At 38.7% G+C, this 27,132-nt stretch overlaps 1 protein-coding gene across 6 annotated transcripts in view; it reads right to left on the bottom strand.

Annotated features, from left to right (window-relative positions):
- mpdz (multiple PDZ domain crumbs cell polarity complex component) overlaps positions 1-27,132 on the bottom strand; it is a 52,618-nt gene that overhangs the window by 7,717 nt on the left and 17,769 nt on the right. For 2 of the 6 annotated variants that reach the window (XM_023346135.1, XM_023346136.1), the window contains exons 13-40: positions 27,007-27,086; positions 26,703-26,849; positions 25,162-25,332; positions 24,459-24,638; positions 24,114-24,323; positions 22,601-22,759; positions 22,149-22,301; positions 19,625-19,942; positions 19,216-19,330; positions 18,371-18,569; positions 17,829-17,870; positions 16,714-16,803; positions 15,406-15,486; positions 15,116-15,293; positions 14,919-15,029; positions 10,623-10,715; positions 9,563-9,625; positions 9,345-9,416; positions 7,460-7,646; positions 6,249-6,445; positions 4,843-4,934; positions 3,897-3,975; positions 3,564-3,629; positions 2,271-2,357; positions 2,111-2,185; positions 1,837-2,032; positions 1,613-1,758; positions 562-645 (exon numbers count right to left, since the gene is read on the bottom strand). In XM_023346135.1, coding sequence (XP_023201903.1) covers positions 562-645; positions 1,613-1,758; positions 1,837-2,032; positions 2,111-2,185; positions 2,271-2,357; positions 3,564-3,629; positions 3,897-3,975; positions 4,843-4,934; positions 6,249-6,445; positions 7,460-7,646; positions 9,345-9,416; positions 9,563-9,625; positions 10,623-10,715; positions 14,919-15,029; positions 15,116-15,293; positions 15,406-15,486; positions 16,714-16,803; positions 17,829-17,870; positions 18,371-18,569; positions 19,216-19,330; positions 19,625-19,942; positions 22,149-22,301; positions 22,601-22,759; positions 24,114-24,323; positions 24,459-24,638; positions 25,162-25,332; positions 26,703-26,849; positions 27,007-27,086 — 3,671 coding nt within the window. The remainder of the gene's footprint in view (positions 1-561; positions 646-1,612; positions 1,759-1,836; positions 2,033-2,110; positions 2,186-2,270; positions 2,358-3,563; positions 3,630-3,896; positions 3,976-4,842; positions 4,935-6,248; positions 6,446-7,459; positions 7,647-9,344; positions 9,417-9,562; positions 9,626-10,622; positions 10,716-14,918; positions 15,030-15,115; positions 15,294-15,405; positions 15,487-16,713; positions 16,804-17,828; positions 17,871-18,370; positions 18,570-19,215; positions 19,331-19,624; positions 19,943-22,148; positions 22,302-22,600; positions 22,760-24,113; positions 24,324-24,458; positions 24,639-25,161; positions 25,333-26,702; positions 26,850-27,006; positions 27,087-27,132) is intronic. The other 4 variants (XM_023346137.1, XM_023346138.1, XM_023346140.1 and 1 more) reach the window with 4 other exon arrangements.

Genomic DNA, 27,132 nt, shown 5'->3' with positions numbered 1-27,132 from the left:
ACCACATTAAAGGGGGAAATACCACATTAGCTTTCCCCGTGGACATGCAAGGAATTTTCCCAGAGCAGCTAACTGGGAAACTTTTTTTCTTTTCTTACTTTTGACCTTATTTTCTAAACACAGCAGCTTGGCTCACAGGCAGAAGAGAATAGCAGGGGGCAATTAAGTCATAATGATGTGTGTGTGTGGGTGTGCCTGTGTGCGTGTGTCTTTCAGTTTAGGTCTACTGACTGCGCTACAATAACTGCAATCATGAGCTCCGCCCCTCTGTGACAAAGCAGGAGGTCAGAGGGAGGGCACGTCCACATCGAGTCTTATACTTAACTTGACATACACCACTCCTACTCCTTCTATTAAGTTTTACTTGGGTTTTGAATCTCACTAACAGCTACAGGCATTGTGGATCAAGCCCTAAGAAGCTACTTCTGTTTCTCAGATGTGCCATATGAAACAAGTTGATCCTTAAATTAAGAAAGCCAAAGTCTCTGCTAATGTCTCCTTAAAATCTGTTTGGTCTTTTTATTATCTGGGTCAGAAAAGCTTATTATTTTTACAAAGAACCTCTAGGATTTGATCTCCTGCCCAAAGTCTGCCATCTTTGGACGCTGCTCCTTCCTCATACACTTCGTGGATTATGATGGCTCCCTGAGAAGAGAAAGAGAGAGAGAAAAAAGGGAGGATGACCAAAAGACAGGAGAAAAGAGGAACCCTTAAGAGTTTATTTGTAACTATGCCTCACAAAATAATTCAAATTCTGTCATGTTATAACCACAAATGTCAATGCAATTTATTAAGTTATAGAGCAGCACGAAATGGAAGCAAGGTCAGAGTGTCAAGTCTTACACCACTCATTATTTTCCTGTCAACAGATTCCCTGGATTTTCTTTAGGGGTATTAAAGTAAAGAAGGTTAAATACATGCAGGCAACAATTCTTGTACTACCTACAAACAAAAAAACTCTGGTCTTTTCCAGATTCACATTTGCTCTACGTATATTCATCCAGACCTGGACAATTGTCCAAACTGATTAGTTACCATAAGTTTCCACTACTTGATCATATTCAAAAAGTCATAGAAAATTTAAATAAAATGCAACAACGTTTGTGGCAAAATTCAAAAAAGAAATTTCAGCATCAATATATGTGCAAAGCCCTATATGACAATACATTAAAATAAAAAGTATTTTTTGGGGGGAACAACTTGTCAAGAGTTTTGGTGTTTTAGCGCACTTGTTCCTGTGGGGTCCAGAGGGGTTGTTACATTCCTGGGTTGAACATTGTCTGCTGCGGCCGAAGCCCAACAAAGAGCAAGCGGCTCCCCAAGCCTGACTGAGCAGACAGAATGGACGGACTGAGAGGACGACGGCAGGAGGAGGAGGAACGCCTGTGACAACATCATTTCCTACATTCCTCAGCCGCCACGGCCACGGCTATTTCAGACCTGAGATATACTGCTGGCGCCATGGGTGGGAGCTGACCAAGTACATTTACAGTTTATTTTTCTTACAAGCTAGTGAAGCCTCGACTCCCCTTGTTGGTGTGGATGTGAAGCATGACAGTAAGAGTCGTGTTAAGAGTAAAGGGCAAGCCTCATTTCACACACTGTTTCCTACCAGCAGGGTGTCGCAGCCCCCCACGATGCTCAGGCCCAGTCCGGTGCAGCCTTTGGAGATTTCAATGGTGGTCTCGCAGCCGGGGATGATGGGGCAGGTTGCCGGGTCGCAGGCCAGCGTGGAAGGGGTGGAAGAGCGACTCAGACCTGAAACAGAGCAAGCAAAGGAAGTGAGATGCAGTAAAATATGGGATGTAAATAAGAGGTGTGGATATGTTAACTCACCAGTGTTTATCTCTGCTTCTGGCTGACTTAAAGTACTCGGCGTGGTGCTAAGCATGCTGGGTGAGCTGGTGTGTCCTCCATCTGAGCTAATGGTGTCCTGACAAGCCGACTGGGGAGTTGGGTAGGAGGACTCGGTCTCATTCGTTACAAATGTGAGCTTCACTGGACCTTTGGCCTTTCTCAATAAAGAATTCACCTGAGAGCCATTTAAAAAATTAGACTGCTTATGTTACAGAGACACAAATTCGACCTTGTTTGCAACAACAGAGCAAACCTTTTCAACTGTGTATCCAAGAACTGATTCCCCGTTCACAGCCAACAGTTTGTCCCCTGGTTTCATGCAGCCGTCCTTGTAATAAAGTAGAAAATATGATTTGCAAAACCTTCACACATTCGGTATTTTTTTTTTAGTTTATGTTGAAAGCTCCTAATACATTTCCTGTGTGTTCGGTTGCTTCAGATATGCTCTGAATCTCAAGGCCAGACTCTGTGTTCCCTTCTACAAACGCAATCCCGTCCTCCTGTCAGAGAACCAAAACGCACAATTAGTTCAGAGTTTAGAGAGATCCTCCTGTAAATAGAATATCTCTGAAGGTAAGAGTTGGAAAGACAGGGATAATCCACACACTAAACTTTAAAAGAAAGTAATTCATCAAACCACATGACACATCCACAGAAAAATGCAGCAGACAAAAAACATCGCAGCTACAATAAAATAAAATAAAAATGTTTCATAAAAAAGTTAGGACATCCCAATAAGTATTAATCTCTTCATTTAGAAATGTTTACATCTCAATGTCCATAAAAAGGTGATTTAATTACAGATAAGGTTGTGGAGAAATGTGACTCAGAGGCAAGAGTAGTTATTTTGCAATGGGAAAGTTATGGGTGTGATTATTGCTTCCTCTCTGTCACATGACAATATGCCCATCGGCAAGGCATTTAACCCCATATTGCCTACTTGTCTGCATATTAATTTGAGAATGCAGCGGGTGGATAGGACATATAGTTCTTTGATTGGTCAATACAACTAGAAAGGTGCTATACAAGTTCAGTCCATTTAACCTGTAGGATTTTGTGTGGAAGCTTCGCTTGGATAAACTCTTTATTTTGCTGCTATGTGGTCCTTTCCAGCAAATGCTTAAATATTAGTTTCTTTTCTGCTTTCCTTCGAAGCAACGATTTGCAAACGAAAACTGGTATGACTGACAAGTGCTACCTCAAGGGGTATAATTATCTCAAACTTCACCTCGGATCATTCTCACTTCCTCTACAGCTTTCATGTTCTTAAATAAATTATCTATAGGAGAGGTTGATTTTGTACTATTCTTCATTGTTTGTTTATGAGTGTAGGGGTCTCCTATAGATATCTGACATTTTAAAGCTGTGATGCTGAAAAGATCAAACAACGACCTTTAAAAAGCTTTCCGTTAGGTCCCACTATAAGAGATAAAAAGCCGTTCCTTTCATCTTTGTATGAGCTAACCGAACCCTTGAATTCCCTCAACATGCCTTTTCTTCTGTTCACTACAGGATTTGTTTACTTCTCCCTTTTTATTTCACAATTTTTCTACTACTTGTCTCCGGTTTTTGCAGCTCATCAAGCCTGAATGCTTCTGTCTACCCTGGCTTCGTTTTGTCTTACCCTGTAGGCTTCCGCCCTTCTAGTTACATTCTGCCTTTTATTTGCGATGACTGAATTGAACAGTGAACAGCGTTTGCCTCACCTCCACCTTTATGATGTGATGAACATGTTTTGAAGTATCATCGTCGTCAGCGGGAGATGTATTTGGCTGTGAGAGAAGATGGCACATTTTTAGGAAAAGACAGCAGCTGGAAATTCAGTCTTGCGTGAATGTAATCTAAAAACAGCAAGTGGTTTTTGATGTTAGGGTGCCTTAAGACTCGCTTGACGCTGGAAATTCCAGGACCACAGATAGGGATAAAAATTGAGTCATAATTGCTGTAAATGGTGAAGCAGCTCGAGCGTTGCTCTATAATAGCTGCATGATGTTGGTGTCAGGAGTGTTTTATGTGTGTTGCCATGAGCTGACTCGTACCTCAGTTTGGGACTCTGCCGTGTCTCCCTCTTGCTCTCTCACAGGTCCCACAGCCATCTGGTTCAGCGCCTCTGTGTTCCTGTTTTCACAGAGTCATAACTCACATAAATCGCTGCTCTTCTGCCTCTGGACAGCTGAACGGTAATTTACTCAAGCTGATCACAGTGTGTCTGTCTGGAGGGGACCAGGACTGGGATGTGAGTTAAGTGGGAGGTTAAGTACTGCGATCCTGGTGAAGACTAAACATGGGTCAGGGGTCAAATGAATCTGTTGGAGATGTGGCAGCTGATACTCTACTGCTTCAAGACAGCAATCATTTGGAGGTAGTAAAATCAGGCATTTATGAACAAGCTGATGTCTGCAAACATGGATTTTTATATGGATATTTAACAGGGGTTTTGACATAGTTTGGAAAACATTTGGAACTTTGTTCATGTATTTTCCAGATCTGGATTAGACGGGGGTGGGGGGAAACCGAAGTCTGGAAATATATTGGTAATTCCTGTACCACTCCATATCCAGCCAGCCATAAACGTACGAAATGAACAAGAAAGACTGGGAAGTCAGAACATTTGAAATGAAGAAAGTAACATACTTGCTATGTGAAATAAAAACTGTGGGACTTGAGGACAAACTGCTTTTCAGTTCAAATGTAATGCAGCCAGTAGAGCAATACCATAATTTTTTTTATAGATAAAGAAATAATAAACATAATACTAACATAATATTACATATTTTCAAACCAATGAACCTGTTAGATTTACTTAGAATGTCAAAAAGTAAAGCTTCACTTTAAATACAGAATGACAACAGCTCCCTCTAGTGACTCCTACAAACCATTACACTTAATGTATGACCAGTACTTCTAACGCTATCTATCTTGTAATATTGATAATAATGATAATAATCATCAAAATAATAATAAAGAAAGGTAATGGTTTTCTACCTGATGAAGATGATTTTAACTTTGGATGGAGAGCTCTTGATAATGGACGATGCGTTCTGATGACTTTGGCCATAAAGAACTTGTCCGTTGATCTAAAAGAACGTAAAGACAAGTGTGAAAGTGAACTTAAAATCTAGCCCAAGTAAAAAAAAATAAATAAATAAATAAATTGAATCATGTTCAGAACGCCAGAGAAATGTTGATCACAAGTGCCTGAAAAAAATGCTAAGTAAATGTGGGTGTTGGAAAGCACATAAAATGTGTAATGACTTTCTGGTTAAACTTTGTCACATTCTGTTACATTTTAACCCAGAACTTCAGTATTTTTATTGCAACTAATGTTACAGATCAGCAGAAAACAGTGCATGATTGTGAAGTGAAAAGAAAATGGTCCATAGTTTATAAAATACTTTTCTAATAATCTGCAAAGTGGGTCACATATTTGTATTTAGCCTCCTTTATTCTTACTGAATACTTAAAAGAGTCCATATGTGTGCAAAACATTAAAGAACAAACAGCATCATGAAGACAACAGACAGACTTTAGAGATAAAGTTGTGGAGAAGTTCAAAGCAGAGATAGGTTATAAAACAATAAGTGCTTCGAACAACAACTCATTGAGCACAGTTTAATCCATCATCTGAAAATGGAAAAAGTATCACTGACAGGTCAGGGCAAGGAGAACTTTATTAAGAAAAAGCTCAGGAGAGAGAATCAGTCAGCAGGACAACTCCATAAATATGGCCTTAATAGAACAGTGGCAAAAAGAAAACCATTGTTGAAAGAGAGTCTTAAAAAGTACTGTTAGCAATTTGCCTAAAGAAATGTAGGATGGTGGTTATCCTAATGCTGTGGGAAGAGGGGGGGGGGTTCTTCAGCAGAGAAGGGGTGAAAGTCTGTAGGAAAATGGATTCAGTTGAAGTAAATACAGGCCATCTCTGCCTGTCAACCTGACATTAGATTTGGATAGAAGAACATTGACCCTAAACATACAACCAGAGGTACAATGAAATGATTTAGAAGCATTGTGATATGTTAGAATGTCTCGTTCTAACATATCAAAGTCCAGGGCTAAATCAAATTGAGAATCTGTAACCTCAATTTTCCAACTAATTCTGGAAAAGCTGTGTCTACAAAGTACTCACGGGCTCTAAATATAAAAGAATGCCACAATTTTAGATTTTTTAATTTTCCATCATCTTCACGATTAAGGGCTGATTTTTGCTGGTTGATTTATATAAATTTCAATAACATATCATAAACGTTGTGGTCGTGAAAATGTGTAAAACGTTACAGGGTTATGAACAGCTTTCAAGTCACAGCCCAAAAGACACTTGTGTGAGTTAAAACATCGACATCATTTTAAATAGTACAAAACTCTGACTTTCAAATAGCAAGAGATCTTACTTCCAGTAACTCATCCCCCACACCCATCCGTCCGTCCCTGCCAGCTGCTCCGTTGGGGTCTATTCCCACCACGAACACACTCATGCGGGAGCGGTCCCTGTTCCCTGCCAGGCTGAGACCCAGGCCCGTCTTGCCTTTCTCCAGCTCAATCATGTGTAGGACCCCTGGGAGGCTGCCATAGCGCTGGATTATGTTCTCTGTAAGAGGCAGAAGATGTTCTAAGCTGTCTGTGCTTCCTGCCACTGGCAGCTTTGTCCTGAACCTCATTAGCTCAAATAGAATTGCTCACAACTTTTCAAGATTTTGCCAACCAATGAGACTTTTGTTTCATCATCTATCTGTGCTCCCATCTTGGGTCTCTCCTCTTCTTCTCTTCTGTCTCCGGTGTGTTAGATAACCTCTCGGTTCAACGGGCTTCTGTTGTTCTGGGCTCCCTGCCACTGTTAAACCATCAGCCCCGTGCTAATCTCCACCACTCCCCTCCCCAGGCCCAACCTCATCAATCTTATTCCCGCAGGATGAGCCTCTGCCTATCTCCCACCAAACACACACATGCATCGACACACAGATGCCGTCCACAGTCTCAGGTGTTTGTAAGTTGGGAGTCTGTCCCCAGTGCCAGCAGTCTTCTCTCTTAAGTGTTAAATTCACCCTAAAGCTGAGCATCTGTGGTGCATTTGGCAAACATGTTGCAAGGCTGACCTCTAATGGTACTTTGCCATTGTTGCACTGCGAGGTAATCATTTTAATGTGATTGAAATGTAAATCAATCACATTGCATTAATAAAAATAACCTGTAGTGTGACAAAATACTATATTTGATATCTGATTGCGTGGGTGTGGACATCTTTTGCTGTCAATCGTTGTTGAAACCCCTTTAATTTAAATTTCAACATCAAGTCTTTCCTTATATTATTCTTTGTGAACCTGCAAATTTTCGGTTTTGGACTCTGGCAAGGTAATCCCAAACAATTGTCTCCCGGCGAAGTCATTCTTTGTTGATTCTGATGTAAATAAGCATTTGAGCTACACCACTCAACTTTTCTAGTTGAGTGGTGTATGACATTACAACAAAGGTGGAAAACTTCTTAAACTATTAATTTCAGTCTCATTTTCATAAGAAAAAGCAATCATTTTATTATCAACATGTATACTTTTAGGATTTAACATAGCAAAAGCTGTGTTTTCTGAAAAGGACAAACTGAACTCACTCCAATTGTATCCAAACTCGTCCTCCTCTTCCTTCTCCTCCTCCTCCTCGCTCTGCTCAACCGTTTCTGCAGGTCTTCCAGGAATATCAGTGAGCTTGTCTGTATCGCTCTCTCCCACATGGGGCACCACTGGCAGGGGGAGGACGGAGCCGGTGGGAGATGCCTTTGGCGCTTCACGCTTCGCCGGCTGTCACGCCACAGGAGGGGGAAGCAGGGAGAGTTCATTAGTAATAGATAAAGAAGAGATTGGACGTTTTGTCTCTGCGTTTCAGTTTTTAATCAGTTGTTTTACAAAGACGCAAAGGCATATAAGAGCAATTGATGTCATCAACGACGGGTTATATGCCTGGCTTCGATTCAGGTTAGTTTCAGGCAGAAAATGAATGACATGTCTTCAAAGCGTTAGCAGGGTTCCTACACATTTTTAATTTCATAATTACACAGTTTTCAAGACTTACAGTTTTGATATTTTCAAAAGAAAATCTGAACATTTAAAGACAAAGCATTCGATCTGAACCTGATTGAATCGTAGATGGTCTTTTATCTGCAGATTCAACAAATGTATAAATGACATGATGCGATTAGATAGAAACCTTTTTTTGAATTTAATTAAAAAACGAAACATGCCCTTGACGACATGTTTTGATAATTAGGATTGAACTGGAGGTTATGACAAGAACTTTGAATTAGTCTGTATGATTGGATTGAAATAATTATTTTTTTATAAAGTATGCTTAGACAATATTTGTTGCGAAATGGTGGTATCTAAATAAACTAAACTCAATGCAAAAATTGACAAAAGTCAAACAACAATGCTGAATGGTAAAACAAAAGTATTGTGGCTAAGGGCTACCCACTGGCCCTTTAACATGATGAGACAAGGACAGCTTTTATTTTGAGAATGCCATGGTAGGATTGAGTAAGTTTATACTTCTCCTATCTCATTATGGACATAAAATGAGCTGGAATGTTATGAATAGAGTGAAATCTCTATTGAGTTTACACATTATAAACTGAACCAGATTTATTTTCCACTCTGGTTCAAAATACTGTAATCAACTACACTTTGGTGTCTCTCTTTATTGAGTTCTGAAGATCAAGAAATCCAGTTCAAACTGAATTTACAGTTTTGGAGATAAAACATCAAGTAAAATAGCCAGTTCTTTCATTCTTTAATGAGTATGAATTATGTCAATATTAGAAAAATCTAAATACTGATGGGTATAAATTTTAAATTCATGTGTGATGAGACAAATTGAAGAAAACATAATCAAACGTAAAACCACTGCATTTACTGAGAATTAATGGACTTTGGTGCAAAAAAGAAAATATTAATTTTTTTCTTTTTCCATATTTATCCAGACATGGAAATCTAAACAGACTTTCTTTTAGACTTTTCAAGAGTGCATAGGAACCCTGGCATTTGGTTATGAATCAGCATTAGACTATTTAGCTCATTCCAGCCAATCTTGATTACACCTCTTCAACCAAAACGTGCACATTGTTTTGACTTAGAGACAAATTTTTCCATAAATTTGTGCAGAAAATTAAATAGATATTTCTACTTACCTTATAAAAAACCCCATTAGCAATTAATATTCCCAAGTAAATTACATTGAAGCTGTAATTTTTGTAATTTCGTAATAAAGTACTGACTGATTAAAATAAGCAACTAAACGCAAAATGCAAAAACTAAATAGAAGGACAAATGTTGATTTTACAAGATGTAAAAGAGCTCAGAAAGAGAGAGGAGGAGTTAGACAGTGTGAATGCATGAACAGATTGTTGCAAGGAAATACACGCAACTCACTGCGGCAGGTGAACGCATCTGTCCAAGCATTCACAGAGGTGAGAGGTGGAAGGCACAACACAAAGACGCACAAACCTTAAACGGGGTAGGAGTGAAAGGGTTAGTTGGGGAGAGGCGGAGAAAAAGTCTACTGTGACTGTCACCCTCCTACAGAGAAGAAAACAAGGGCAACAACTTTAGAGGGCAACACGCACGGGACAATAACAAACATGAATGAACAGACATGTACTGGTGCTGGTTCGCTCTTTGCCGTCGGAGACGACATATCACTGCGCAGCGGCTGGAATACCAACCTTGTCCTTGCTGTAATTCGGCACGGCTCTCTCCTCGACGGAGTCTGTTATCGATGGCGGTTGCTTTAAAGACAGACGAGAAGGTAAATCACTCTGCTCTGCAGCAGATAGCGTGTGAAGAGACTTTAAAGGGAGAGCAAATTCATGATATCAACTGAAATGTCAGTAGTGCGTTAAGGAGAGTATATCATAGAGCAGCTGTGAGGAAAGACACTATGGTAAAATCTGGAGTTTAGCTCAAAATCATATGTAGGAAATGACCAGTGTGAGATGCTTTTGACATTTTGAACAAAAATAGTGGTTGAAGGTGTGATATTTTTGCATTTACTGGAGTTATCTTTTCATTATGTTAACATTTGCTTTACAATCTGAACATAACCACCGTGACAAAAAAAGAGAAGAATCCTGAAGGAGATAAATATGTTTTTCATAGTACTGTAATAAAAATTTAAATACTTCTTTTTTTCTTTGCTTGTTTTTCTACAATTTTTTTGATCAGCAATCAGGCTTAAAAAGGCTTTGTCCAGAATTTGACAACCCAAAGCGTAGTTACTTTAAGGTCCGTACAAATCTTTATTGGCCATCTCTCAAAGCAAGTTGTCTTTCTCATACAGACTCCAGGCCTGTTATAATAATGTTTGAGGTGTGATAATAAACCAAACTCCCTATCAAACATGGGAATCAGGAGGAAAAGAAAAAGCTCTCAGAGTAAAAGCCTCAAATATTATTTGTCCTTTTGTTTGATGAAACCAGGAAGGGAAAATGGTTAACTTGCAAATGAAAATGAGAAAAGAATTTGTTTAAATATGTTCTCTTCTGACTGGAGGAGTCAAGCTACAAAATGTCCAAAATTAAGAAAAAGGAAAATGATCGTCTTTCTGATATTTTCCTCAATAAAAGTGCCCCGCTGTGGTAAACCTCAACACACTCATGTATATGTTTTCTTCTTTGCCACACTTTTTTACTCCGAATGTGCAGCTTGTTAACATTGATTTCCCAAGTCAGAACAGAACAGAAGGTCAAGTGGAAAGTGGACACAGACACAGGGTGGCTTTCTAACCTGAGGGAGGGCAGGCGCTAAGGAGCTTTGATTAGTGCTGCAAAGGCTGGAGTCACGGTGGCTATTTAGCTGCAGAAAGGGCAGGGGCAGCTTCTAAAAAGCAACACAAGACGGACAAGCTGACAACATGACACTATAATGGGATGGCTTTGACTTAATGACAGAATCCAATCAAAAGCTGGAAGGGAGAAGAACAAAGGACGTACATGAGCACAAAAGGCTTAATTTGAATTAGTAACCATTAAAATGAACGGTTTGCTTGAGAAAAGTAATTTCCTTAACATAAAAAAAAAAACTGGAGAGGGGCCACTTTCTCTGAAACACTTTAGCAGAATGTTTAAAGATACCTGCAGGATACCTTGAGATTATTTATTGCTCACAAAAGAAATATCAGGATCTTATGGGGAAAGAGCTCAAGGTTGAACAGATAGGCTCCATTTTACACGGCACAACTGGTCCCTGAATGATCTGCATTTACTTTACAGCCAAGGGTAATAAATTACAGTTCTTTAGTGGAACTCATTCACTTTCAGTAAGTGACTGGACAGATTTTTTATTTTTTTTTTCCCCACGAAAAGCGGCACAAATTATCGCTTGTATTTTGGCCATCGAGGTCACGAATGCCATTAATTTTGGCCTTTTAATGATGCACTTAAACAGCTTCTTTTCCGGGCTGAAATTATATTCCATTCATAATTTAAAGAGCTAAATCATGTCAAAATTCTACCTGGGAATTTGACCAATTGTACTGGTACAATTAATTTAAAATATGTTTGATCACCATTTTACATGTTTAAGGTTGCCAAATCAATAAAAAAAAATAAAGATGCATGTAGCACCCCACAGAACGATAGAGGTTAACTCGAGTATAGACAGCGGATGAATATAACATTTTCATATTTATGTTTTCCTGCAGAGATATTTCTTTTATTAACAATAAATAGTTTCTCTACCATTACCTTTTTAATGTTTTTTTTCTCTATTATTGGCTGGTCTTTTATAAAAAAAATGCATTGTTTCATCTTGCAGAAGAAATTTCACCTTGCATTTGAATTCAACACAAACAGCTGGTTGAAGGCTCGTTTAGCAGCTAAAAAAAAACTGTATTTTTTTGTCAAGTTACAACACAGTGCTTTGTGTAGAAATACTTTTCAAAAATACAGGCAAGACAAGATAATCACTTTCAGTAAAAGCCTTAAACATTACATCCCCTTTTTGTTTGATGCAACCAAATAAAAATTAGAAGCAGTACAAAATAAGAAAAGACAAACTTGAAAACACAAAGAGGATAAGCAAAACATGTTTAGATATCAATTTTTATGTCTGACAGCAAAGGTTTTCCATGAACTATTGGACCATTTCAGACATTTTTAGCAATTAAATGCTTTTGGGGGCTCACTTTTTCAACCACTTAATAAAAGTGCCTCTGATGAAACATGGAGGATTCTTGATTTGTCTTTTTAACAATCATAGAAAACTTTGGATGATTTTGTGGACCACAACTTTGCCTCATTTTGTGAAAAATAAAACAGAAAATAAAACACTGTTAAGAAACAGCGCCATTGTTTGTTTCATCTGAAGGCAAAAGGAATCAGAAAATGCATTCCCTCACTTTTCAATGGGTAAGACACTTAAAACAATCAGGGCGTTTGGAAAATACTGGCTTAATTTTATTTAGCTTTTATTTGTGAAATTAAATAATTAATACACTTTTGTTAAATTTATGACCAAAAATGTCTTTGAAGTGGCACGACTTTTTTTGGAAGGTCTTTCTTTTGTTTCCCACTTACACAACTATTTAGTTGTGCTACATTACTTGGTGAAGCAAAGGACATCCACCCAATCGCTAACTGCTTCTTATTCTAAAGGTGCAGAGTTACTAAGTATCTTTTCTGTTGTTCTTCTTCTTTCCAAAATAAGGTGCATCTTCTCCAGTGCATCTCATGCTAAGCCTTGTTCTGCTGAAAGTTTCTTCCTGTAAAAAAGGAGTTTCTCTCCACTGTCACCAAATGATTGCTCAGGATGTCCAAAGGCAGTGACTCGATGCAATTGTCTGCACATTTTATGATAGCCAACATTTTATCCAATGGCATTTTATGATCAACTGAATTTGACTGTAATGTGTGTTAAGTAGGTTTGAATTTGAAAATGCATCTAACTATTTGGCTGTCTAGCATTGAAACAATTAGATTGATTTGAATTACATTTGGACACAGTTGAATTCTAAACAACTGGATGTATATATTTTTGATGTAAAGTGCTTTGACTCTACATTGGTACAATATAAATTATATATTTAATATAAATAAGCCCTGACACTCGTTGTTTTATGTTAACAATTAGTTGTTGTTTTTTTAACCCCTCCAGGGGGTCTTTTGTGGGCTCAAGTGTCCCTTATATGACAGTAGGCTGACAGGAAATGGGGAAGGAGAGGGGGGAAGACATGCGGCAAATATCGTCGGGTCCGGGAGTCGAACCCGCGACGGCCGCGTCGAGGACTCAAGGCCTCCAAATATGGGTCGCGGTAACCCCTACGCCACCACGGCACGCCAACAATTAGTATTTTTGCTGATAACCTGAACGTCATATAAAAAAGCAACCCACAGCTTTTGGTGAATACTATTTTACCTGACATGTAAAGCACCCTCCACCTCCCAAAAGATTTATTGTGTTTAAGACTCGCTTCTTGACTCATATTTGAAAAATCTCTTACGAGAAAGTTGGCAACCCTGAAACTGTAGAGCTGAGTGTCGATAAATAATGTAACAATGGCATTTCATCATCGTTGTGCCTGAACTCTCAGTTACCGCCACATTATTCTGCAACAGAACAGAGCTGCATGACGCCAGATGAAAACACACCTTCCCTGTTTTGTTTCTCTCCAGGGAAAACTTCCAAGTCTACTTCATATACATAAGAGCAAACATTATTTGTACGTCAAATGCAGAACTAAAGAGGAGGGACTTGGCTAAGCAGTGTGAGACACAAAAAGAAAGAGGAGACAGGAGAGATAATACGACCAAGATTATATGTGATGGATGGGTGATGCAACAGAGATGGAGGAGGCAAAAGGAGAGAGATGGATTACCTGGCGTGCGCGATTTGGCATGCATGTGAAAACTGCAGTGCGTTTCTCCACAGCAGGAGATGGAGCTGGGCTATGTATCGACTCAGGCTGAGAGAGTCGCGCAGAGGAGGAGAGATGCAGGAATGAGGCAACTCATAATATAGTTTACATAATAGTATTTATAAAGCCTTTTCATTTCAGGTATGAATGAGAATCTGTCCCTAAACTTACTGGAATCCTTTCACAAACCAGATTTTCCATATTATATTTGGTATCTGAATCCCCTGAAACACATGTGCCTTAAGTTGATCCAATGGTCACCCAAGCAAAAATGATCAACAGCACTGTGACAGGAAAGTCTAACATTTAAATAAACTGTAGGAGACAATGATAACTATCACTGCAGTATTTTTTTTTTGTTTATTTTTCAAAATAGAAGCTAACTTTTTACATTATGCTCCTAAAATAAAAGTGTGAACTTGCAAATGCAATGTAAACAATTACTTTATTTCTCGAAAATATATTAGTAGTAACACAACTCATCTCTGTGTAATAAAATAGAAACTACAGCAAACAAGTGGGTCTTAGAACCTCATTTATAGATATCAGTTTTTGGACTTGAATAAATGTACTCCCTAAAAGAATCACCTATCTTAAGGTTTTAACACATTCTAACAGGGATGCTAATTGCTGTACAAGCTGGAATGTAGTCTTCTCTGTGTTAGATTATGAGTCGCAACATGCCTAATGAGAAAATAAATTGTTAGCAAAAGCAGAAGGGAATATGTGAAAATTAAGAGGCATCTGACTGAGAGTGATACGGCACTGAAGCCAGGCCAGCGGCAGCCCCAGCAGGAAGGTACTTACTCATGGTTTGAAGGCCTGAGGGCACTTTCAAACAACAAACGGTGTTGTTGATGTGGTGATTTTTAAATGGGGGGCTCTTTAAAAAGGTTAAACCTTTGTACTATAGTTAATATTCCAAGCAGGATATGTTGCTCTTAGAAACAAAATGTTTGAAAATTACTTTCAGCCTGCTAAGAACCACTGTAGTACAGTGGTGGCACATAAATAGCACTTTTTAGCTTTGAAAATGCCCTAAATAGCCTGAAAAAACAGAATAAATTGTCCCATGAGATAAAGAAAAAGAGGCAACATGGGGCAGCAGTGACCTTTATATTACGAGGAAGCTAAATAGCACTTAGTTTGGCTCTATTTTACAGACTCACCCTGGCTCGGTGAATAATACTCTGGACCAAGAAGGAAACAGGGTTGCCTGCCTTCCGTATGGCTTCCACAGCTTCCTCATGACTTGCGTCTCGTAAATCGACGCCATCCACCTGAAACAAAAACATCATAAAAATACAAATAACAGCATAAACTGTAACCGAAAATAACCTCTAGCTGAACTGAGATGCTTCATTACCTCCACTATCCGGTCCCCAGTCTTTAGTGTCCCATTTTGTCCAGCAGGGCTGTCCTCCAGGATGTGCTTGATGAAAATGCCCCTCATCACCTCCCCGTTGCTCAGACGGCTGCCCATCCCTCTGCCGCCGACAATGCTGATCCCCAGGGACTTACCGGGCTCTCTGAAAAGCTCCACTCTGAGAAAAGGCAGCATTCCCATTTTTCATAATTATTATTTAAAAGCTGGGCCATTTGTGCTGATGAAATGTGTTCAGACAATTACAGTTGAGACTTTAAGTGTATACTTACTTCCTTGGCTGATTCCAGTTGCTGTATGAGGCACTCTCCTCTCCCTCTCCATCTTCACGCTCTGGGAGGTTGGGAATATCTCTAAAAACGTAATGAGGTAGGAAAGAATATTATATTCAAGCTAGAGAAATTAAATGATGTGCTTACATTTTGAAAATTATTAAAGCTGCAGACATATAAAACAAACTTTATCCGTTAAGATTGTGTCTTTAGGGAAACAGCAAATTAAATTCAGTTTGTTCATATAGCGCCACTTCACAACAAATGTCATTTCAAGGCATCCTAAAGTTGTTCAAGTAAACAAAGTCAGATAAGAAATCTAGGTAAATCCAAGATGATAAATGAATGTTGCTTTCTAGACAAAACTTCAACATAAGAGTCTAAAGGTAATTTGTCCTATCTATCTATAACAACACTGACCATCTCCCGTGAGAGATTTATTGTAAGCATATGTACTTATCCTATTAAAAGGGGTTATAAGATGACAGAGAGCCCTGGACATTTCAGTCTGGAAAGGTGCATGATTTTGATATAAAAGATATGCGGCAACCTAATCTATTATTAAATTTCAGATGAAAGGTGCACTAATCAATTGGCTTTAGATCAAGACTAGCTGAGATTCTCTTGATCGCCTTTAATCAGTAATCTTTGGATTTTGGCACCAAAATCAAGAATTCAAACTATTTTTGTTCTGCAAATACAACAAGCAACTCCATGTCCTGGGATTTATTATTATTACTTTTAGTTTAATTAGAATCCAATAAAGGTTAGAGATGCATATTCTGATGCAAAGACTATATTTTAATTCTTTCATTGTCTTTTAGAATCAAAACTACCAACGCTATCAAAGAACTTGCAAAATATGTTATAGTCCTTAGAAAAACCTTGGCTGTATCTCTAGGTACAATAATAAGGACTTAAATAAAATGAAATTTAAATAGATAACAGCTTCCACAACTTATGCTTCAAAAGATGGAAGGAAACTAATTCCAGCCTGCAACAATGTGACGGGTATCAAAGATTTTTTTTTTTGGTTGAAATGGAAATTATTTAACTCCCCACCATAAATTGGGTTAATCAGCACAACAGAAAAACTGGCAGTGTTCTGCAATAAGTAAGAATCAAAATTATATAATTCAACACATAACTTGGAAAAAACGCTTCCTGTATTAACTCGGGTCATCTTCGTCTGCTATTGAAATTTGCTGATCCGAAACAAATAAAACAAAAAAATGTTTTATGGCATTATACATTTTATCTTGAGGACAGGCATTGGTTACAGACCTTGTGTGTGGGATGGGAACTTACTCTTGAGCCGTCTCAGTGAAGATATCATCCGTAGCTTGCTCGAGGCTGGCTTTGTACTCCTCCAGGTACTCAGCAGGGACGTATGTAACACTAAACCCAAATGCACACACAAAGATATGTTCACAAATGTTTGTTGTTTTTTTATCAACAAACCTGCATTCATACTTAAAAACTAATTTTCCCACCATAGTGAAAATTAGTAACTCTACTCATGACTGAAATGTGCGCCGTTTACTATAAATAGAGAATAACATTACAGCTGTTGTCATTTACAGTCTGAGGCATACTTTTCAAAACCAAACCCACTTTGCCTTCCAGTAAACACATTCTCCTCGTATCAAGCTCAAGGTGAATCGTCCATGAATTATATATGCAGGACTTTGACACCTGACTGCTGAAAACAGCTGTTTACCTTCATAAAAGTCTAAGCAAATCAAGTCTTCAGTCACCCATTGTGGGACAAACGTGACAAATCTGAAGGATTCTTTTAATCTATTATTAATTGAAAGAGAGCAGACGGCTCATACGTCGAACGAGCCGAGCTGAGAGATGGGTGACAAACTGCCATCTACTCGCAAATCCATCTGAAAACAATTCAGAGAAGCTGATTCTCAAGGGCACATTAACACATCAGAGAAAGGCTGACAGATCTTCAGCAGATGGGTGCAATTGTTTTTTTTTTTCTTCGCCTTTTTATTTTTTACTTGATGGCATGCAGACAGGGGAAGAAAATTAATCCTACAAAAAAAAAAGGGGAAAGATGAGCTGCTTCATTAAAATCATCAAAACATGCAGTGAGCAAAATGTCAGTGATGCACATGAAAAAGTGAGTTAGAAAAAGGTATTAATGGTCTTAGAAAGAAAATAACTTTAGGCAGCACATTTAGTAGGATGAATAGGCGACACAGCCTGTCAAGATTTATCCAGGTGGATGTTTTAAGATTCAATCGTCCACATTCTGTTTCCTCAGACATTTTTTTCACTCTTAAGTTGAAAACAAATGACCACTCGAGTGACCTAATCCTTCTGGATAAACCTCTCACCAGACAAACAAAAAAAACAAAGTGTCAGCGTCTTTTTGAGAATCCGTCGGTGTGGAAGTTAGCCATACTCACACATAAAACGGGCACAGATCGTCCTCAGGTGCACAAGCAGATCTAGAATGTGAAGAGTTGGCTTTTTATGCACCGAAGCTAACAAACTGCCAAGTTTAGTTCAGCAAGCAGAATTTATGAAAACATCATAATTACACATCTAATTCATTTGCAGGTCCAACAAGGATTCAAAGTGATTGTGGGAATACAGTTCAGCAGCACAGAAACTGAAGATATTTTTGTCTGTCTAAAAAGTGTGCAGACCCATGTTACAATGCATGTTTGTCGGATGTAAAACAAGACCGCATTGAGTCATTTGAAAACTTTTCCCACCTGCAGTCAGGAGAAGGATGTAAAAACAAAAAAAACTCATTGGATATGTGAGTGCACATCCTTACATAAATACAATGATCTTTGGGAGAAGACTACCTGCACGCCACACTGCCACTTAATAACAAAAAAAACCCTTACAGTTTTGAAAATGTGCCATCATATTTATGTAATGCTGCATAATTCTGTCAAGTTTCATGCACACTAATGCACTGAGCCACTCCGCCTCTTACCCGAGGTCTGGTCCAATGAGAGAGTGCCTCCTGAGCATGGCACGAGCTTGGACGTTAGACAGGTTGGTGGTGGGCTCTCCGTTGATGGCCAGGATCAGATCGCCCACTCCCAGACGACCGTCGCGGCTAATGGACCCCCCATGGATGATACTGCGGATCACCATCCCCAGCCCGTCTTTCATGGCGCTCACTGTCATCCCTTTAGAGCAGATGGTAAAACAAAGCGTCATTAACATTTGTATTAGATAAACACACACACAAGCAGTGGTTATGAAATATTTGTACCATAAGAAAACATCTTAGAAACTGGAGTAATGTGTAAAAGCTTATCTAAAAAACTGACCACACATATTATCTTTTAATGTTTATTTATAAAGTTGAAAGAAATAATAATGTTGTGTAAATTTTTGACCATGACATAATAAAAATGTGCACAGGAAAAAAGAAACAGAAAACAGGAAAAAAGCCAGATATATTAATTATTTACCCTAAACAGGCCTTTAAAGAGTACAACAAAGCTAAAAAAAGAGACCATTTTAAATACGCATTTGTTCTTAAAGTTCAAACTTTAGTTTCTTTTTGCTAGGAAGAGCCCCTCTGGCATTTTTTTAAATGCTAATGTTTTGAATAGCAGCAGACTCATCGTCACTAAGTATAAAAACTACGAGATATTACTGCCATCATTTCTGCCTGAAAAATTACATTTTATAAAGCCAAAGACAAAACTAAAGGCCAGCTCCCGCTTTCAGGCCTGACACTTCATTAACCCCCTGTGGGGCAGGAGAGGAAAACAAAAACTAAGAAAAAACAAATAATTTAAAGAACGTGAAGAACTAAACACGCACCGAGGCTGCAGTTGCCCTTGACAACTGTGATGGTCCTCTCAAAATTGCTCTTAGAGGTCAGAGCTGCTTTGTTGTCGTCTTCAGCAGATTCTTTCACACCAGCCTTCTCCTTATCCTAAAAGTGATAATTCAACACATTTGTTCATGACAAATTGAAAAATACTAAAGCAGATTCCAAACACAGCTACCACTTGAGAGAAGAATGAAGCAATTTGAATGTCAAAATTAATTTTGAGCAATTCATGTCTTACTTTTGTGTATCTAAAATCTGAGAGGATGCTTTAACTAAGAGAAGTTTACTGAGACAAAGTGCACAACATTAAGTAAGTTACAAAAATGAACAGAGATAAAGTAAGTTTAATGGCTTAGTTAAACCCCCGAAAGCTGATTCTAAAAGAATTTAAGTTACCGTTGTGTCTTCCGTATCGCTAAAAGAGATGACTGGTTCGATCAGACAGAGAGGGTGCTCCACAGGTGCCTCCTGGTCAATGTGTTTGGCCTCTATCTCTGCAAACAGGCTGTAGGAGTCTGAGCACCCGACTGGTTCTTGTTCTTCACTCGGGTGCTTTGCCAAGTATTGATCTGAGCTGCTTAGAATGGTATTAATCGCCGGGATGTGACCTGTCAAAGTCGCTGGAGTGTAAGAGGCCGACTTCTCTGTGGAGAACGCCAGAGCGTCGTCTGCGAAGCCGGGGTGTTCATCCAACACGTTCAGACGGGCTGTCAGCTACAGTGAAACAAAGCATGGCAGATGAATGAACATCCACTCAGGGAGGATAAATCACACTCAGGCTCCATCCAGCTTGCTCTTCTTTTAACAAGCCACAGAAAAGCCTTCAATGGCTATAGAAAAAGGTTGATCTAAAGGGTAAAATGAACTTCATTTCTACATTTTCGTTATAAAAGCAGTCCAGCTTTATTGAAAATAAAGGTTAGTGTGGCTCAGAAAAATGTTTGCAGAGAGTAAATTAATTGTTCTAAGAGTTATGAGAGAAAGAGATTGATTATTCTAAGAGTAACAATCAATCAGAAGACAGCATTTTCATTTGGAAGCAAATGAGGTAACATTTTCAGCATTTGTTTCAAATAAATATTTGATACAAATAAAAATTTGTAAAGGTTTCTTTTTTTACTTTAGGCCTTTGAGGTCTTTTAAAGAACTTTAGTGAACAAACAGCATCATGAAGGCCAAGGAACACAGCAGGGATAAAGTTGTGGACAAGCTTAAACCACAGTTAGGTTATAAAATAGTATCCAAATCTCTCTGTTCAATCCATCATCTGAATATGGAAAGACTATAGCACAGCTGCAAACATACCAAGATGGGGAGGCTACTTAAACTGACAGTTCGGCCAAGGGGAGAATTCAACGGGGAAGCAGCCAAGAGCCCATTGTTACTGTGTAAGGCTCACCTCCTAGCAAGATTTCAACCTTAAATATAAAGCCAGAGCTACAATAGAAATCAGGATCAGGGATCTGCAACCTTCACAATCCAAGGAGATATATTTTTTTTCCTCTCAGTTCAGCAAAAACTAATTTAGAGCCAAAATTGTTACATCATGTAACACATGTGTTTCTAACCTATTGACAAGAAAAATGGCCTGTAACATTCCACCAGTATGAAGTATCTTTCTAAAGGCTAATACTGTGTCTTGAGCACAGTATTGGCTCAATACACACAACATTATTAGTTAAAAACTTTGCACTATTAATGTATCATTTCCTCTCTACTTTACAATGACACGTCACCTTAGACTGAGGCTTGTAATATGAACAAATTGGAAGAAACTCAAGGGTTTTAAATACTTTTGCAAGCCATCATGAACTCCATTTTTCCCCAACTAGAATTGCACATAGCGCAGTCAGATTCACAATAAAATTTGTCTGCAAACATTAAACTCAAGCCAATTTGCTTGCATTACGTACAGGTGTTACTCAAGGAGCCAATTTTGTGATTTGAAACAAGAACTCTCCAAGACCGTTTACCCGTTTAAAACTAGAATTGTTAATGTAACGGAGAAGAATGTGACCTTAGATAAATTTCAGGAAGCCGACACAACTGACCTTGGCTGTAAGAATGATCAGCAGGCGTGTTGTCTGTCTTTTAAAGAAAAGCACATCTTGAAGGCTGAACTGTCTCACCCGAAACAAAGGCTATAATCTGTTTGCAGACATCAAGGAACATATCTGTCCCTTCAGACTGCCCTGTAACATCATAAATTAATCAGGATGTTCCGGTAAACACGGTCAGCGCTGAGAGCTGAGAAAACTGAAAATCTGTCTGATTCAGATGTCTCCACTCAGAAGAGTTGTGTGGCTTGCTTAACTTATTAACTTGTCAAATTCAGTGAACAAGAGATATGTAGTTGAGGATGTTACAATTACAACTTCCTTTGGCCTTGCAGCAAACAACTGAGGTCGTGAGCAATTTGAAGGTGTGTTCTCTCCTCCCCAGGAGTGAGTGCCTGGGCAATTTTAATGTGCAAGTGCCCATCCTGCTCTGCACAGAACTAACATTTGCAAACACTTCATGACATAGAGTCAAAACTCCCCTATAAACATTTTGGGCATGTTAGAAAGTCAGAATATACACCTCGACAGGCCTTCTTGGAGTTTCCCGAAAGACCTCTACATCCTGGACGTTTTCTCAACTTTTCAACAACGTAGCGCTGAAACTGGAGCCACTGACGTTAATGGATTCTTTTAGTGCTAAGAAACTACAGGCTCTGAAACAAGAGCACAAAACCATCCTATTAAAGCCTGATAAAATTGCCACGGTTCCTTGGAAAATATATATTTTTTAAAAACTACAGGGATTGCACAAAAAGGTAGTAAAAACAGTTAAAAAAAAAAGTTTCAGCACTCTGAAGGCATTAAACACAGAGTATTTCCATTATTCCAGGAGTTGTGATTTGAGAAATGTTTTTCTTTACCTTGGGTGTGGATGACTGCAGGCAATCCAAGTCAGCACTGCAGCTGCTGCCATGGAGAGCGATCACTGATGTCTGGAATGTATCGTCCTCCATCCCAGAGTAAGTATGATCTAACACCTTATCATCAGATAGGTCTCCTTCACTTGTGTCAATCTGGGACAACGGATTGAAATCTAAGTGAGACTCTAAAATAATGTTAGTTATTGAACATGATTTGCAGTTACAAAAAGGTACGTTATGAATATGTAACAGCAAAATTATCTAAAACACATTGTAACATTCATTAAATTTTTTTCTGTCAAAATACCCTGAGCTGTTACATAATTTCAACTAAGCAGACCATGTTTTGTAATAATTATACAAAAGTAAATATCACAGTGAAGCACAAACTGCTTCTCTTTTCAAGTGTTCTCATTTTTTGCAGTTGTTTTTGTCTCCAAAAGCTAACTAACCAATGCAGGTTCTGCTCGGTAAAGGGTGCCCTCAGTCAGTCCTCCTTCCTCTCCTTCTTCAATCAAAATACTGCTGAAGTCAAATGAATGGATGATGGGTGATGAAGGTATTTCCTGCTCACCAAAAGGGTGTGGAGAATGGGAATATCCACATATTCCCTAGGAAAGTGGAGAAATTCTTTCAGTGTCTCCAGCTTTATGGAATGAGATTTTTCTGTTACCAAATCTAGTGATGAAGGTATTAGTATGGGATGAAGATGAAAAGAAGTGGTTAGGATTGATTGAAGTTAAAAAACTAAATGAGAATATTTTGAAACAGAAAAGCTCCGAAAGGAATCTCAGTTAAAAGCTCCTTATCTTGATTGGTTCAGCTCATAAAAATACAGTGCCTTGACAAAATATTCAATCCCTTTGAACCTGTTCATATTTTCTCACTTTACAACCTCAAACGTGTGAGCTATATTTACATTATATTGCATATTAACTAACAAATATTAATCTGTATATATCTTAACACTGCTCCTACCCTTTTATTTCCAAGTATACCTCAGATAAATCTGTCAACAACCACTGGACAGCAATTTCTTGTCGATCATTCCCCACTCCACAAATTATTCCCCTCATAAATGAAGTATTGAGAGGTAGGAATAAGCAACAAGGACTTAATTAGGTTTCATAATGGAGTGCTTCACAATTAAGTTCTACTTTGTGTTAGGTCATGAAATAAAATCCCAATAAAACAATTAAAGTTTGCAGTTGTAACATGATAAAATGTGGAAAAAGTTCCAGGGCTGTAACTTTTGCAAGGATCTGTATATGAAAAGGATCAAGGCAAACAGGGAAGATAACACACATCAGAGTCAAGGCAATATGACAAAAAATCCCCCTCAGAAAGCACATTCCATATCCTGCAGGAGAGCTCCCTACAGCTCAGTAATCCAGCTAACCCCAGCAGCCCAGAGGTCTTGCTGAGTAATCCAACAGCACATTCAATGCAGGAAAATGCATCTCTACAGTAGAAAAAGAAAAAAAACGAAAGCTGTTTTTTTTTTTGATATAGCAAAAAGATCTCGGGAGCCTGGAGCAACAAACATGCCGTCCGATGGACCCGCTGTTATAACAGGTGCTTTCATGTGTTTAAGTGTTCAAGAGGGTGGGTGCTCATGGAAAATTCCCTAATATAATGGAACTAAGCGTGCAAAGTGTTCCGGGCTGATCACCCTTTGAGACAGAGGGTTGGGTGGAACGCTACACCATGCAGCCTACCTCCACAACTTTTTCCTGCATAAAAAATTCAAGCTGTCTGTAAGTTGAGCCCTCGTAACTGGGCCCAACGTTGTGTGACATGAAAAGGTCTGCCTCCTTAAGTCTCACAGTGGCTGGAAAATTAAATAACTAATTCCAAAACATTTGCACCCTCTTTAAACTATAAGCCACGATCTGCAGTACATTTGAGTATTTCACACAGCTCTAAAATAAAATCAAAAGCAAGAATTGAGATAACGTTGCTTACAGGCAGAGGTTTGGCAACTCCAATCTGGACTTTTCCAACCTTGGCCCCCTTAAGGGCCTGGACGGCATCCTCAAGGGTGGCATTCTCCAGGTTTGTGCTGTTCACATACATGAGTCGGTCGCCGGGCAGAAGTCTGCCATCCATCTCCGCAACACCGTTCGGAACAAGCGAGCGTATCACGATCACTGTCTTGGAGGGATCCAGCGGGTCCTGGCGGTAAAAACGGTAACATCACCCGGTGATCTCCATTGTGTTAGAAGTTAGAAAACACAGAAACAAAAGATTTATTCTAAATGAGACAAAAACCTGCTTCCTCTCACAGATTTTTAAAGGAAGTAGTCCCACCTGGTAGTCCAAAATACTGAATCCCAATCCCCCTTCTCCCTTTTCCAGCTCGATATTCTGGATCTCCATCTCCCACATGGCCAAAGGAGATCCAATTGCCTCTTCGGTAACTGTATCCTGTGGATCTTCTATGTCATTCGTCTCTGAAACTTCAGAAACCAGTGCACTGCTGATGTTATTCTGCAGGGAGAGGAAAAACCCAAAACCACAATGAGACAGCACGCCGTCCTTCCTTTCCCTCCCAGCCCACAGGCTCCTACCCTCTAAGTCTGTTTGTGGATCAGGTTTCTGGCAGTAGTTAAAAAGGGGAAACATCTCTGGGATGCTCAGCTTTCAGAACATTATCACAGATAAAGCTACAGAGATGAAAAACCCCTCTACCCAAAGGAAAGCTGTATTTGATGTCTCATATCTCCGTAATGCTGGCAACTGCTGAGGTATTGCTGCTGAGACTGTTTCTAATAAACTTTAAGCCTCCTGTTCTTATCAGTAAGTCTTAATCCATCATGGCTATCAAGGAGGAAAGCCAAAGGAGCCACTGACAGTCAGGTTGGACTAGTTTTCTTTAAATTTGTTTCTCCAGGTTTTAAATGTATGAATATGTTACATAACGTGCTACTAAAACCTTATAGTTTGTTAGTGTTTTAGTCTTTTTCTTTAAACAGAAAATGTTTTGTAGAAAAAGACAAATATATGACTGTACCTTCAGTTTATATTCTGTAGGAAACACATCTGATTCTGGTTGGACTGTATCCATATCTATCTGGATATCTGGAGCAGGTCTGCAGCATGTCATGTACACACAGATTGGAAGTTCCTTCAAGATTCTCACCACCTCTTTATGGGTCTCTCCGATCAGAGAAATCCCATTCACCTAAACAGGAAGATGTCAGTGTTAACTTTATAACACATGGAGACTCCTTTTTTTTTTTTAATCAGACCTGACATTCAGGCCTGACTTTCAAGCAACCACTTCACTTCTCAGCACAACATTATGATTCAGATGTACTGTGACTAAAAATGCCCTGCTAAAATAACAAAATATCAAACCAATAACTTGATTTGGATTGTCAAGAAATTTTAACTTTAAAATATTGGATCAAAAACTGCCCACAACTGTCACCACTTTATCTTTGAATCTCAGCTGTTTTACATGTGTACTTACAGATTTCATCAGCAAAACCATCTGCATAACCATACCAGAAGTGGGAAATGAGTCTTGTGCAATTACTATGACAGTTGTTGAAGGTCAGATTATTGGATGAGTTCAATTACCACAAACATATTTATTAATAAAGATTTTTAGTAGAAGTTAGACCTTTTTAGGACTCATTGCAACTGATCAATGACTTCCAACATGACATGCTGACTGAATTTTTTTTTATTTTCCTGTATTATAGGAGTTAAAGCTTAACTATCTTTAAGCTTTAACTCCTGAGAACAACAGTCTGTTCTCTACAAACAAAGCTCCAATACCTTTGACTTTAGTAAATAAACACTTCAGAGTCAGGTTGCGTTGTATTAGGAAATTAGATTGTGGTACTAATGCTTTCAACACTCTAACACCTGGTGTTAGGTGAGAAAATCCACTCTAGTGAGACTCAACAGCTGGAAAACATTTTCCGCTGAACATCACAGGCTTCTCCGGGACTATTAAAGAACTATAGACTTGGCCCTGAGGAAGTAATATGCCCAAGTTCAAACACAATGGTTTATTTATTTTATGAAGACAAGTAAATTAGTCCCTGTCCACTCTTAGATACTGTGCAAAACTACTGTGTTTTTGTTTTCTTAAAAAGCTTTCCACATTACAGATTTCTAAAAATGATTTAAGTTGCTGGTGAGACTGTGTAGACTTGGAAATTACATATTTGTTTTAGAGATTAAAATTTAGACTAGCTTAGAGCTGTGGTGAAACTCCTGGATTAAAGACTGAACATCAAGAATACAATAGTAGATATGATGCTGTTCCTGTATTGCACTTATGTTGAACACATTTACTTTTGGAATCATTTCAATTTTAACCAGTAATATTTTCTTATTGACCCAATAATTAGTTTTTTAACTTCTCTAAAGAAAAGAAAAGTTAACATTTATTTATTGTTACAGCAGCTATTTGTACAAAAAAAGCCCATTACGAAATGATACTAGTGCTATATCACATGGAAGCATGAACAAATCCCCTAAAATCAATGTTTAGATCAAGACAAAAATAAGGTTTTATTTCTTTGAGCAAAGGTTTACCTCCAGCAATTCATCCCCACTAAACAACTTTGTACAGCGGCCGACTGGTCCCTCAGGAAGGACTGAACGGATGTAATGATGACCACCGCTAGCTTCCAGACTGATGCCCAGGCCGCTGTTCTCAGTAAACTTCTCCACCTGAGCCACCTGCAGAGGAAACAAGAAATTATAACACCCAGACAACATCATGATAACTCGTGAGGTGCTCAATATCTTTTGTTTTTCAAATATGGTAACTCTTACACACACACACCCCTACACACACACACACACATATATATATATATATATAATCCATCCTTACCACAACTTCATTATTTGGACCAAGAATCTCTTGCCATTTCTTCATCAGTTCGTCTTCTTCAGTAGGGGTTAACTTCGGCCCTAATGTAAAGAAAAAAAGCATGAATCACAACATCCTAATTGTAAA

The sequence above is a fragment of the Xiphophorus maculatus genome, chromosome 14 (assembly GCF_002775205.1).
Source record: "Xiphophorus maculatus strain JP 163 A chromosome 14, X_maculatus-5.0-male, whole genome shotgun sequence".
NCBI classification, from domain to species: Eukaryota; Metazoa; Chordata; class Actinopteri; order Cyprinodontiformes; family Poeciliidae; genus Xiphophorus; species Xiphophorus maculatus.
The sequence above is the reverse complement of the archived record's forward strand: the minus strand, read 5'-3'. Positions and strand labels throughout refer to the sequence as shown.